This window comes from Corvus hawaiiensis, chromosome 2 (genome assembly GCF_020740725.1).
Source record: "Corvus hawaiiensis isolate bCorHaw1 chromosome 2, bCorHaw1.pri.cur, whole genome shotgun sequence".
Classification (NCBI taxonomy): Eukaryota; Metazoa; Chordata; class Aves; order Passeriformes; family Corvidae; genus Corvus; species Corvus hawaiiensis.
Window position 1 is genome coordinate 36,968,734 of NC_063214.1, and position 14,841 is coordinate 36,983,574.

Sequence of the window (14,841 nt, forward strand, 5' to 3'; positions counted from 1 at the left end):
GAAAGAAATGAATTGAATGTTGCCTCCTCACAAGACTCCTTCAAGTCAATGTTACCATTTGTCACAGTCTGTACTGAGTAGCTGGAATGTTCACAGTCATGAGAAGGAACCTGGCTGTCTCCTACATTTATATGAATCCCTATCATAAAGAATTGGATGCATGCAGTAAATCTGTAGATTCTTGATTCTGCCTGTCCCTGTGTATCAGACTGGATTCTGCCACTAACTTTCAGACTGCCAAATCATTGAAATACGTGCCTCAGTTTCCCTAACTGTGAAATAGGGACCATGATAACTGCCTCCCACAGGCAGTGTTGTGGTGGTTGCCAGCAAGTAAGAAATTTTTATCTCTAGAAACACTTTTGGAGATTTTTTTGTGTCTGTGAGAAGGTTAATTTTTGGAGAAAGCCATGTCTGAAGAGAGTGAGTAACAGCCTGTGCTGCAAGAACTGTGAGGAGCTGGTTTGGGGAAGGGTATTATAGTAACAGGGCTCTGAACCTGGAATTCAGAGTTGTATCTTAGGCCTGAGATGATAGAAAACCCCATAAGCAGTCAAAACCATCTAATTTCAGAAGTGCTAACATGATTTTTTGTGATATTCATAAAGAAAAAATAAAACGCTGTGTGTAAAAATGGCGAAAACATTCTATTTTATTCAAGATGTGCAATGTAAAATCATGAAAAGGATCAAATTGTTTCATTTGTAGCATTCAGTATATTGTGTAGGAGAGGTAAGGGAAGAGAAAGCAGTCAGGACTTTTGAAAAATGGTTGTGTTTTAATATAAGAGAAAATGAAAGAGAAAACGAAGCAATTTGAAACAGAACAAAATCTAAAATATACCTGGTTCTTATTTCAATCAGATGGCAAAATTTTGATTTTTTTTTAGTAAAATAGACACATTCTTACAACTGTTTTTGTTTTGTCTTTTTGATTAGCAATTGAATTTGATGATCTTAGAGGTCTTTTCCAACCTGAATGATTCTATTATTCTGTGACTCATAGTAAAAACTATGTTTCCTCACAGCTTGAAAACCAGTTGTTAGCACTGATAGCCAGATTTCAGGGGTTAGGTTTGCCTGTGTTGTTACCTGAGACAGGGGACAGTTAAACGCAAAGTTTGGGCTTATGGAGAGGGTGCCATGAAGAATTGCTGAGGAATCTCTCAGTATTGCTGGTGAAGCAAGCAATACTTCCTCAGGACTGACCCATCCCAGACCCTTCCCTTTATCCCACATTTTTGTGAGATATCCCAACCAGTAACTTGGTTTGACTATAAGTTCCCACTAAACTTACACCTTGGATCTCTGCTGACTTTCCATGGACAAAAACATGTCCAACCCTATCTACCTCTTTGCTCTCTGGTCTCTAGAATATGTGATCTACCTATATCAGGAAAAATCAGCCAGCTATAGTCCCCCAGCTGCCTGTCCCTGCTTTCTGTGAGGGCCCACCCTGACCTTTGGTTAGGTGCAACCTCAGTAGTTTCTGAGTAACTCCTTGATGCAAGTGTTATGGCTCATCTGTTGAGGGATCAGTGAGAGTAACCTCAAAGTCAGCCCTGCATGTTGATATAAATACAGATGTCAGGTTTTATCTCTGTGCATGTGTAGGCTATGGATATATTCTTTCAATGCAAGTGTCTTTGAGCTGGTGTTTTCACCCTCTGGTTGGAGATAGAGGAACAAATTATTTTCTCCTCTTTTCTTAGATAAATGTGGATCAACTTCCCTGAGTGCAGAATTACTCAGCATAGATAACTGCAGCCTGCACTTATATCAGTTCATGCTGATGTGATCTGCTCCTGTGGTATGCACTGTGCTCTTCTCACCAAATATTCAACATTTGGCAGCATCAGGACTTTGATAATTTCTTTTTATTTTGCATCTGTGTGTGTGTGTGTGTTATGGAGTCTTCAAATGTGTGCAACCTTGACATTTTCAGTCATTTAGAGAACATTAAAAGTGTGAAAATGCTTTAATTATCTTAAAGCACTTTCTGATTGAAGACATTCCACTCACATATCATGCCCCACAGAAATGCAAAGCTCCTTTTAAACCAGTTACTAGACTTTTGTTCTGCTATTGAATTTTGCTTTCTGTGATTGCTTTTTCTTCCCTTCAGCCATCCCTATCTTTGGTGAGCCTATTAGTCTTGTACTTATAATTCTGAATGTATCCCTGTGTACATTGTAAGTCAAAGTGGCCACGCTCTCACTCTTCAAATGTCCTTCAGTAATATATTGTGCTCACGTTCTTCCTATGCAGTGCATTCAACACAGACTGAAACAAAATACAACGAAGCTTGTGCCAGCATCTTCCTCAAGAGATGTTGGACCTCCCTGAGGAAATTTGCATGTGGGAAAATTTAATCCATCTGTTTAGTTTCTCCTCAAAGCAACTGAGAACACTATTAGCCGCTATTTTAAATGTCAGCACTTCCCATAACTACCACGCAGTAGTGCCTTGCATTGCCACAGTTTTCCATTGTATTCAATAATTAAAGCCTGTTAGTGGAAAAAAGATGGTGCTATTTGGCATATGTTGACTTTTGCACACTTTCTATCCTTTGTGTCCTGAGACAGAGCTGTTTGCCAGCTGATCATCACTGCCTGCCAGTGCCTGTCTTTAAATTGCGTTAGACAGATTTGTGCTTCTGTACCATGTCTCAGGGAGTGTTTTTCATATCTCACCCTTGTCAGAGCATATGGCTTTGACCCCGAACTTGTTAAACTGGAGAAACTATGTTGAGTCAACAGTTTTCAAAGTTGTAATCAGGTAAACCAAACGTGAGTTCAGTAAAGAAGATTTCGAGTAGTGTCATTTACATCTGGGATGATGCTTTATTCTTTCTGAGTCAGCCTTTCATGAATGCTAATGGTCCTTTAGCTAGGAGTAGACACACTGCTAGCAGTAGGCATTTCCCATGGCTTCTTGGAGCACTCTGTAATCATTTGTTACGTGTGTGTCTCCTGAAAGGCCCTGCTTTTACATCAAATTCACATTGGAAGTAATCTTTCCTTTTATACTCCCAGGATGCTGATTGCCCCTAGAAAGGTTCAGAAAAGATGGTTGCACTACAGGGAACACTGTCTGCTTATGAAACTCCACTTTGTAATGAGCTATCAGCAATGATGAGGCTTGACCAAGTTCAGAAATTGGCATAATCCTATTAATTTGCCTTTCTGGAAGCCCTTAGAAAGCAGAGAATAAAAATATCAGATTAAACATTCAGGAAAAGGTTCAGTTGCTTGGGTGAGGCACAGATCCGGGTCCTTTATGAAGTTTGCTCCAGGCCAAACCAATAGATCACTGTTTCCATTCTGCCTCTCATCTGAAAAGTGTCATCTCTGATTGCATTGTGCCCCCGCAGGCATCTGTTCTCTACTTCATTTTGTAGAAGCCATCTTGCACTCCATGAGCATCTGGAAGCAGTTATGGTGTGACTCTACTCAGCCTAGTTCAGACTGAATTCCACACAGGATCCCTAAACCAAACACAGCATCTGCAATTATTAACTAACCTGCCTGATACTTCACACACATCTGAGAAACAAACTAAAAACTTTGATAAACTTTGTTATGACAAAGAACTTAGGCATGAAATTTTTAGGCCAGATGTACAAAAATACATGGGTCCCTAGGTGCCACTAATTTCAGCTTAACTCAGGTGGATTTGTGGACCAAAGACTTGAAATCTTACATATTTACAGCTTCCAGATGTTTTTGCCTTATAAGAAACCATGGTGTGGTATATGTTGTCTCACAGCACCCTCGTGGGTCTTCAGTGCAGATGTATAGGAACTTGTATTGGCAGGAGGGAACCTCCTAGAATCTATAAAATATTTTTGCACACACTGACTTTTGGTGGAATTTGAATTCTTACAGTTTGCATGTGCTTCGGTAAATCCCACTAGCCACATTGCTGGCTTATTCGTGTGCCTTCAAAAATCTTGCCCAAGGATTGCTGGTGTAGCAAGGGTCATAAATCTCTTCATATGCATAATTCCACACCTGTATATATAATAGCACATATCACTGAGTCCTCCACTTTGTTCCAAGCAGGTATCAGACCCTGTTCAGCCTCATAGCTCAAGTCATCATTTGCATCAGTACAAAGCAGGCCAACTTTTCTTGGTTCATAGCTAAGATTTGTCTACTTAATGACACTAACAAAGAAAACCAGCTCTAAATTCAAATTAATGAGCCAGTCAAGATGCCTTTATGGCTGCTTTAGGTTTTTGGACGGGCAAAAATGCTGGAGTGTTATCTGACCTAATCATGTGAGCATCAGGTAGGTGAAAAATGCTACTTCTGGGACAAGTCACTGAGAGTTTGGATACAATAGTGTCTGTCACTCACTGCACAGGTTCTGTAGCACTGGACAATGAGTCAGCAGTCCAGGTAGGGAATGAATAGTGAGGGCGTAATAATTCTTTTTGACTAAAAGTGTGTCACCCACCAAAAGAGCTTCCTAAGCAGAGTAAGTCCTCTTTTACAGCCTTCTGGTAGAGATGTTGGAACAGTGATCCTGGGCAAACTTATCCTGTGGTTTCATCCACTGTACCTTTTTGAAAATTGAATTTCCTGGCTGTTTTGTGAAGAAAACATCTAGCCAGGCTTTTTTTTGTCTTTTCCTCTGTAACTGCAGTGCTGTAAACAACTCTGGCAAATATTTCCTCTCCAGGATTTTCATTGTTGTCAAATACTTGCAGAATTGCAATTTTGTATGTATTAAATTACTTTCACTTGCATTTATGCAGCATTGCCTGTCATCCTGTAAAGTCTCATTCCCATGCTCCTAATCACAGCGTATTACTTTATTCTATGAGTGTTATTATTACATGTGTATTACTGCCTGACTTGCTTTTTTCCAGTTGACTAAGTTTTATCCTAAGTTTCAAACTCATGCTGAGCCTGCCCTGTCCACAGCTCAGTAAATCAATATAAGCATTTCCATTGCCACAAGGTCTGCACTATATTATTTCAGTAGTATGGGGGCTCTTGTGCTTGTGTGATGTGTGTGCTCTGTGTTTCTGTGTTACCCAGTAGTCCTGTCCTAGTCCTAGGGAGTGGCTTAAAATGAAACAAATAATGTTAGGGTTTATTTTTTCTGGATCTGGCTTGTTTATTTTTTATTTTTAAATTAAAAAAACCATGATTATATGTCATCTCGTTTAGGATTCAGCTTCATTTATCAAATGCCCATGCAGAATACATAATAACATTAAGAAGAAGCCCCATTTTCTCCTTTTCTTCTCTCTCACTGTCTGGTAACTGCTCTGCATTTGGGAACATCTAAAAATTTAATTAAGGTACAGATGACATCTTTCAGCTTTTCTACGAAAAAATAGTATGCCCTAGGAACATCCAAGTTCATTCATCTAGCTATACTATTTCTATATTCTTTTGTATTCAGCTTCTCAATCTAGTGCTAGATCAACCAGTAATTCTTTGGTCAAAATGTATGGATAAATGTTATATGCTTGTTGCAAGTGTTTCCAATTATTCTATAGATTTGCTCTGCTGAAATGTCAAGTTTAAAATAAGCCTGTTGCCTTCCTTTCATTCCCTCTGCCTTGGAAATTCGGCTCAGAAAAGCATCATCCTTCAATAGATTCAGCTGGAGCTGAAGTGTCAAGAACTTGCAAAGTCTGCTCTTGGCACAGCCAGGTGTGCAGCCGTGAGCAAGGCCCTTCTTCTCCATGCAGAACTTTGAAGGAGCCTCTGCTGAAATTTGCAGATATGGTTTTGTCCTTTTACTTAATTGCCTCCACATTTTGAAGCCTGTAGTGAATATTGGCTTGACTGGCAGCAGTAATCAAAGAGCAGAAAACTTCTCATTTGTGTCTGCATCTACAAAGCTGCACCTGCAGAGGCCTCTGTACAGTGGGTTTTTTTTTCAATTTCCAACATTTCATAAAAGAAACAAAACCATTTAAAAAAATAAGCTATAAAAGATGTTTCCCTCATGTAAATTGGAGGTACAAAGAAACATCTATTTAATAGAGATATTGTGATGATTAAGTAGTTAAATATTTAAAGATCTTTGAAAGCATCTGTAATTATGTTCAGTGAGTATAGCTTAGATATTTTCTTAGTTCTAACAGGAAGCAGAAACTCAAAGTGATTGCCTGTAACCTTCTTACAAACCCACTTTCACTGCTCCCACTCTGTTTTAGACATAATGCATTAGTAGCTTTCCCCAGGAAGAATCCCTGTTTTCCTTTCATTATTTATGACTTATGAAGAATAACTGATGTCAAATATGTCTGTTGGCTCCTGTTTATTACAGTTACCAATTTGGTGATTAATAAAATATATTTTACTTTAGTGAATAATACAGACTAATACAATGAGAATAGATACAATAACATAAAAAAATATGTAATAGTTTTTTCACTCCCTTGAGCTCTGCATTATTCTTTGCTCCCTGGTTAAGCTAAATTGTTTACCTGTACTTCTTAGAGTAATGCTTATCAATACATGCATGGGTCAGAGGGTGTTACCATTCTATTCAGAGGTATATTTGCATTTGCAGTCTCTTGACAAGTCAGAAATCTCAAGTCTTACATTTTTTACTTTCCTCTCTCACTCTTGCAGCTTCTACTCTTTTCCTCTCCTCTTGTGAAAGCAGATTGAAAATGCATTGTTTGCCTTGGTCCCTTTGAACAACTTTTTAGTTTGTGCCCTGCAGTATCCCCTTTTTTTTTGTCTATTCTAAGCAGGTTGCATTAATAGTTCTGTACAAACAGCTTTGAGATTATTTTGTGATTGGCTGTACTACGTATCTAAGCATCACTCTTTCAATGTTTCTCATCATCCAGGCCATGCACACATAAAGCCTTGTGGTTATTTCCTTCCTATAGTGTCCCTTGGTTTTTCTTTCTTTTTATGTTTTCTGATAGAAATTGCACACTAAATTTTTCCCTTAGGTCTTTGTTTTAAAATCCACTTCCTAGGTGGTTTTATTCTACATTCAATAAAAGTTGTTTACTCTGGATCTTCTTTTTCCCTCTCTCCATGCAAAATGAGAAAATTAGTGTTTTCAGGAATTCAGATGCAATTCTCCAAGAGGCAGTGGTACATCCCACTTAGGTCACATCCTATTCACTTCATAGAAAAGACTACATGCGAAATATTAATCTTCATAGAATTAGAAAAATCTGCTCCAGGAAACAGTACTCTTTCATTTTGTCTCTTATTATTTGCTTACTGATGTGTCATCTTGCTATAGTTCTTGAACACTTACTGGAGCTACAGTAGGGTTTACAAGCCAAATTTAAGTCTTCCTATTGCACTTCCATTGAAGAGAGAAGGTGAGATATACTTCAGGGATGATTGGCAAAACTGTCATAGGCACCTTTAGAAAAGTCATGATCTTATGACCACTCATCAAAGACACTGCCTTATGGTGGCTTTCCAGTGACTGATTTGTAATTTTTAGTGATCTGATGTTCACACCACTGAATCAAAACTGGCAATAACTGGGCAAATGCAGGCAGAGAAACCAAACATGAAATTGTCTTATAAAGTGATCAGCTGTTTCAAATCTTTTCCTATTAATCAATGCTAAGAGAGATACGTAAGGCAGAATATGGAAACTTAATCCACTTACTGTCTGATATATTTTGTGGCAAAACAAGATTAGTAGTAAATTTGTCCTGGATTCTTAGAGTACTGAGAAAGTTCATTTGTATCACAGGGTGAGAACAGCTGGATAATGAGAAACACAGAGATGGGAGCAAATGAGGTGGAGTGTTTTAGGCACCCTGCTACTGTGTGAAGGAGAAGCAAAAAAAGTCTCTTGTAAAAACCCCTACTTTTCTGCTAGAGGCTAGTGCTTGATCCTGAGCTGTTGCTCAGGAAGACTTGTTATTCAGTGTAATATGAATAGGAAAAAAGTCTTGCTGTGTCTCACTTCTTTGATTACCTTTTACACCTTGAATTCAGTTCTTGGCATTCTTAGTAGAATGATAAACTCATAGGGGTGAAAAGCTTCCTTTTAACACACAGACATTTGATAAACTTTCCTCTGTAAGGCACTGTGGTGTGAATTTGGCAGCTTTGCTATTTCACTTGTGGTGTTGTCTTAGGTTATTTGACCAGAGTATGTCAATGGCATTTCTGAGGGTGCTCAGTGCTGATCAGTTTGTCAGTAGCAGAGTGTTAATGATGTTATTGTAAAACTCTTTTTGTTAATTCAGCCAAGGTTTCTTCACATATCCCACAGAGCAGCAGAGGTCTCTGGTTGTTCTTATGGTTTTGTGGGAAGCTCTGCTTAGAAGAGTTGTTCTGGAGTAAGATGGTTGTATATGGTGTGTGTGTGGCTGTAGTCTTAGAAAAAAGGGGTGTTTTCCAACAGGTTGGTTTGACAGTTTTTCCAAAAGGCAGCCATGCTGGTGTCACACAATCTTCTCTGCCTCTCTTAAGATTTGTGAGGTTCTCAAAGGGAGTGTTGAATGTGCAGGATGGGATGGCTACAGGCACGTGAAACTACGTTGCACAGAACTTTTATTCATCTTGGGTCAAATACACTCAGTCTCAAAGCAGGGTGCTTAAATTCTTACAAGCTGAGAGAGACAACACATGTTCCCTCCTCCATCAATTTATTTGCCTTTCTTAGGGCAGAGGTACCCTTTTTCCATGGCACATGAGTGCTGTGCAGATACCTCAATTGCCTGACTTATAAAACCAAACTCCATTTAGGAGGCAGAGAAAAGATGAGGTTGTAATCCTCCTCCATTAAAGGAGGTGCAAATAGAATGGGAGAAAGTAATGGCTGCAGTCCTTTTCTCTCACAGCCTTGGAGGAGCTTCCCAGGGCTCAGTCCCATTCCTGAGGTTGCCAAATGTGCTTTCACGTGGCATTGGGCTTGGCAGTAGCTGTCAGAACCTTGCTCTTTAAGTGAGGATGAGAAATTAATATTCTAAATGGGGAGAACTTTCACAATCAACAACAAAAAGTAAGGGTGTTCTCTCTGTTCTGCTGATGCCATTGATTTCAAGGTCTACTGGTTAGAGAATATGCAGAAGATTGTATATGGCTTTCCAAATGATTGCTGGAGGTCTAAAAAGCAGGGAGAAGGGTCTGCTTCTCATAAGAGCTGGTTTAAAATGCCAAAAGTTTTCATTCAATGGAAATGAACATTATTCATCTATTTAAATACGAAATTGTTTTGCTTGGTCAAGTTTCCTATTTTAATTGAGTGGTTTTGGATGTGGCCAGTATGGAGGAATTATTGGTTCAGTAATCTATGAAGTCATCTTTGAAGCAAACTCAGACTTTTATCCTTTCAGTTCAGGAAGAATTACTATGTTCCCACTTTTCTTTCTCATTTGCACTGCCATAGTTTTATTCCAAATTGGGCCATGAGAAAGTATTGCATAATTTTTTTTTTTTTTTCCAGAGACAGCCTTCCCAAGTTCATGTAGATTGTGGTTTCTTGGGAAGGTGGGATGTAAGAATCTGGCTGTGGTGTTTCCAACCCATATTAAAGAAAGTCAAAAAGGGAAGATTAATTAGGAAATATTTCCTATTCTTTAGCAGCCGAAGTCAAGACAACTGTTTAAAAAAGGAATGATTAAATCCTCTCTTAAATCCTATTGCAGCTAATAGGATAATAGAGGGTCACAGTAGCACTGGACAAGATCATCTCAATACCTTGTGAAGTTTAGTGGCCAGGAATAAGTACAGAGTATGCATGGGTTTGACAAGGTCTCTATTTAGCAATTTTAGTATGTTGAATTCCTAATGAATGGCTTTTATTTACATAAGATGATAAAATAGTATCCTTAATTTGGAATGACCTTACCATATTCATTCTTTGACAGGTTCTTCTACTCTGGTATTTTTCGCAGTTCAGCTTCAGCCATCAGCCTGCACTGTAGGACCATTATTGACCACTACAGCTGCTTCACTTGCACCACGGCACTTTCTGACATCCAGGAGAACTCCATACTTCTGCTATAAAGATGTGGACATGAAGACCAGTTTGTATATTTGTGACCCTGGATGTCTTCTGCTTGAGAAAAAAGCTGTGTGCTATTGGATGAGGTCCTGAAACATAATTTTAAAGCGTCACCACCAGAAAAAACCCATCATGAAGTGGGAGAAAGGCAGACTTCTTGAACATTACTCATTTGAATCATGGAGCTCTGTAGAAGCAGATATTGATATGATGCAGCTGACGTGTGACGGAATGCCAAATGGACGTCCTTCGAGAAGTCAGTTCTATCGTCCCTAAGTCGTCACTATTCTCTTAGTAGGCCATATTTTAAGGGAATCACTCAGCATGTGTATGATCTTTCCCAGTCCTAAATTCTTTTAAGCTGCATATTTCTTCTGGAGTGAAAATTTGAGACAGTGTAGCCCAAGAATTCCTGTGAAGACATTGAAGCCACATTCCTCATTTTTAAGGGACTGGTGTGGTGGCATACAGGAGTCTAATGTTCCATGCAATTTATCATCTTCCATTTATTGAAGAAATAATTCTGTTTGTAGTTTTATGAACTTGCAGTCTTGAATACACAGTACTGCAGGTCACAATTTTATCTGTAGGCTGTTCCATCTTAGATGAAGAAATACCATATGTTGTTAAAACCCTGATCTCCAAGAGTTTGTAAAAAAAATTAATGATGTTTGAGATAAAATGTAATTTTAAAAAGTTGAAAATTTATTATTAAAATTAATTTTTTTTTAAAAAAGAGAAAGGTATCATTTTTGTGCATAATTCTTGTCTGACAGACACTGGAAGTGTTTCTCCTGGAAGAAGAATACATTTAGTCACAAGTCTGAGGAAGTGGCTTGCACCATGGATGGATGGATGCTTTGAGCTTATTTGCACATATTGAAGCTTTTCCAAGTGAAAAGTCCTGACTGAAAGGTAGGGGGTTCTGTATGTAGCGATTACACACGTGCCTACATGCTCATACTAGCAGGAAAACTGCCCTGCTGCTATATTTGTGTCCACAGGGTAACTCTGAAACCTTCATCCTTCTTTGTTGCTGGTGGTGTAGTGGCTGGAGCAGGAGCCTGTAATTCCTAGGTTCAGTTCTCAGAGCCTTTGCTGATTTAGTGTGAGCCCTCAGCAGGACATGTGGCTGTTGTGTGCGATTTTCCAGTGGGCCATAGGAGGCGAATTGCATCTAACGATCGCACTGTGGGACTTCATCCAGTCATGTTTGTGCACTGCTTGGAGGTTTTTCTGCTGAAGGTGGTGGTACTGTTTCTTCCAATTCCCAGTTCATCTGTGCTGCAAAGTAAGTAAGAGTGTCTTGACATCACAGTTACTTCCTTAAAATGGTTATTCATCTCCTGGTTGAGATTTAGTGATTCATTTACTGATAGTCAGAAGTTTTTATGAGTGGGTTGTCTTAATAACCTACAGATCTAGAAAAATCCTTTTGCATCCTTGCCAGCCAGTGGTAGATTATATGTATTCCATCTATTTCTATTCAGCTTTTCATAAGGGAATTCAAAGCTTAGAAATGAAACTCCCTTTATTTCCACTCAGCTGTGAAAGACAAGCTGCTACTCTTGGTGAGGTAGGCTGTTCTCCTTGGCCTAGAGAAAGAGCTGCTTGGTTTCATGTTGTACCATAGCAACTGTTTTATTTATGGTGGTGAAGGAGGGACAGAATTTAGAAATGTAAAAAGCTTTGGTTAAATAGGAACACCATTATTTCTGTCCATTTTTACAGCACTGTAATATCTGTATAAGAGCTAGGCTTTGGGGCTGGTTCATTAGAGGAAGAGACTGTTTTTTAAAAATGTTATGTTTTTAACCTTCCTCTCTTCCCCCCAAATGAAAGTATACATAATGGCAATGCACAGAAATGAATTATCTGTATTTTAACTTGTGCAATAATTTCCACAGAGACCCTATAATGGACTATTATAAATCTGTAGCAGGGCAATTACACAAGCACAGTCAATACCCCTCATCATAAAGATGGTTTCTGCATTTATTAGTTTCTAGTCCCATGCTGAATGTATAGAAATCCTGATAACTTCAGAGTAGAGGCAATGAAGTGAGACTTTTCTCCCTGCAGCTGTGGTCCTTGGAGCTGATGAACAGGTCTGATTCCTTGTGGATGCTTGGAAGAACAGCCTCTATCAGGGGTGGGAGATGACACCTTGCTTTTCTGATGCTATGTGTGATGGGATAAATCATAATCATAAACAGCAAAAGCCATTTTTTACTGAGTACTAATGTTGAAATAATTACTGTGACTAATCTAGACACTCTTAAATCTTCTCCTTGTAACAGTAAGGATACCTCAGACAACCCTGTCCACCCATTAGGTAGGCTCAATCCTTTAGGCTCAGTGGGCCTCTGCAATAGATGATGCAGATTCCTAATATCTGTTTCATCCCAAAGGAGGGGACTGGAGGGCAGTATTTAATGTTTGGGTTATTATGCTCAAAATCTTGTATAATGGCCAGGAGCAAGCACATGATGAATGTAAGTAAAGGCATTGCTAGTATAACTGAAATCATAAAAGTCTAATCATTATTAGGCTGGATTTAACTGTTTCATAAAAAAGAATCAGTTCCAATAGTTACGCTCACACTTTTTAGTTTCTACCCCTTTTCCTGGTGTTGTGCTCACTCTTCTGTGGGCCTTAGGGTTGGTGGTTTCAGTCTGGTTGTGGTGCTGAGAAGTGCTGGATTTTATAACAAATCATTAGCATCTGGAATGGTTTGTTGGGAGGAATATGAAGTTTATGTTGATGGTTTCTTCTTACTCCCCCTAGAGTCCACTTGTGGTGTTTTTATGTTTTCTAACACTCTTTCATGCCTTTGTTCATTCTTCATGGGCCTGCAGCTCCAGGTTGCATCCGAGTAGTCTATATTTGATGTTCTTTTTGTATGTTAGTTTTTTATAAACCCATGTTTGACCATTTTTTTTATAAACCCATTTCCTTTAATTGACCGTGAATGAGTTATTTGTGGTGATGAAGTCTCCAGTGCCAACCTGTGCCCCATCTTATCACCCCCTGACTGTAATCCTGTATGCCATGTCCTGTGTCTCCCTCTCTGAAAGTCTCTGATGTTCCAGGCTTGTGTTACTCTATACCACATCCCTGTGTTAGAGCCATAAATATCTAATTCCAGATGGACTATTTGCTTGTTAGTTCTCTCTCTATAAAACTATAGTTGTACCACATGAAGATAAACCTAAGTAAAACAAATCAGCCATAGGCAACCTGGCCAATTAAATCACTGTGTCAGCTAAGCCAAATTAAAGTAAAACTGCAGGCAAGCCAAGAAAAGTTCAGGTGGAGAAAGAGAGAAAGCTCTGTCCTGAGGCCTTGAAATTTCAAGACAAAGCTAAAGGACTGTTGCTAACAATAGTGGTACCATACTATTACAGGACTAGATAGTTATGGGTGAATTAAAACTCAGAGCTTGGGATCAATCTTTCCTTTCTTCAGAGAGCAGGATCCAGGAATTTTGTAGAAAAGGCTGTGGCACACAGGGTATTTTCAGGACAAATGGGCTGTCTTGTTGGGTTGAAGGGCACTTATTTGTCATCTGCCGGTATTTGTCAGGCGTTTCTTCCCCTCTATCCCTCACTTACATTTCCCTCCTGTTGATAATTTTTTTCTAGATCTGCTCTAAGTGTTGATGTGTTGAATATCATAGAATCATAGAATCATAGAATCATAGAATCATAGAATCACAGAATGGCTTGTGTTGGAAGGGACCTTAAAGATCATCTTGTCCCAACCTTCCTGCCATGGGCAGGGACACCTTTCCCTAGACCAGGTTGCTCAGAGCCCTAATCCAACCTGGTTTGAATATTGCCAGGAGTGGGGCAAGATATCTACAATGGGCAAGATGCCTACAAACCCTTTGAAATTTGGCAGCTGGGTAGAGACAAGAGGCTGAGAATAATTCCCCTCCACCCCACCATCTCTCCTTTCCAGAAAAGTGGAAGCCCTACACTTTTCCATATTGTCCATGCTACTGCAATGCAATTATGATGGCAAGTCAGCACATTTGTAACTACAGCTTCTTTCTCTGCCGGTAGTTTGGGAATGCGACAGAGACCAAACATTGCTGGAGAGAAGAAAATGGTAAAAATGTGGGATGACAGCTGGAGCTGTTGATTGCTGTACAGCTGTGAAGGGAGCCAGGTCTGGAAAGCTCTGTGCCCACAGCGCTCTGTGTTCATGGGTTATAACATGGGAAACCCCCAAGGGAACTGCTCCATTCAACTGCTGCAATGAGAAATATCCATCAGTATTAACACTGATTTTTGAACCAAGCTGAGGGTGCTTTGCATTCATCCCTAGATGCTTGCCCACCTCTGGATGTTGGTTTCCTTTCCTGTGTTTCCCAGCCATCTTTATTTCTTCTGTTTCCATATGGGGCCTCTTGTCCACCCTGCTGAGATTTGTCATCTGCTTTTCTTGGCCACTAGAAGAGGGATATACACCAATTTTCAAAGTATCCAGGGCACAAAACAGACTTTGGGAACATAACAGGAGATCAGTGGTAGAGCTGCCATTATTCCTGGCACTGGTAGAGGTGGGTCAGCATGGAGAACACACAGCGTTTTGAAGCCTATTAAACAGTGATATTCCATGACATATGTATGATGATACTAACATGAGAGCTCTAAACATCTAGTTCTGTCTAAAAGAAGGTCCGATTTTGATCAGTGTTTTTGCAGGTGAACAAGCCTGTGGGCTGTTTCTTTATGTCTGCTGCATTTGAAGCACTAAAGGAAAATTGAAGTTTACAGGCAAATTCTTTCAGAGTTGGCATTAAAGGAGATGTTAGGACATTTAAAAATATATATATTTTACAGTGAGGGTAATTGATGGGTCAGTG

General features: G+C 39.4%; 1 protein-coding gene across 12 annotated transcripts in view; it reads left to right on the plus strand.

Annotated features, from left to right (window-relative positions):
* The window catches only part of DLG2 (discs large MAGUK scaffold protein 2), a 1,000,200-nt gene that overhangs the window by 51,194 nt on the left and 934,165 nt on the right, over positions 1–14,841 (plus strand). The window contains exon 1 of one of the 12 annotated variants that reach the window (XM_048294436.1): positions 11,163–11,259. The exons of the other annotated variants lie outside the window; for them this stretch is intronic. Within the exon in view, the coding sequence (XP_048150393.1) occupies positions 11,178–11,259 (82 nt within the window). The 5' untranslated portion in view covers positions 11,163–11,177. Of the gene's footprint in view, positions 1–11,162; positions 11,260–14,841 lie in introns of those variants that run through there. 12 annotated transcript variants of the gene reach the window in all.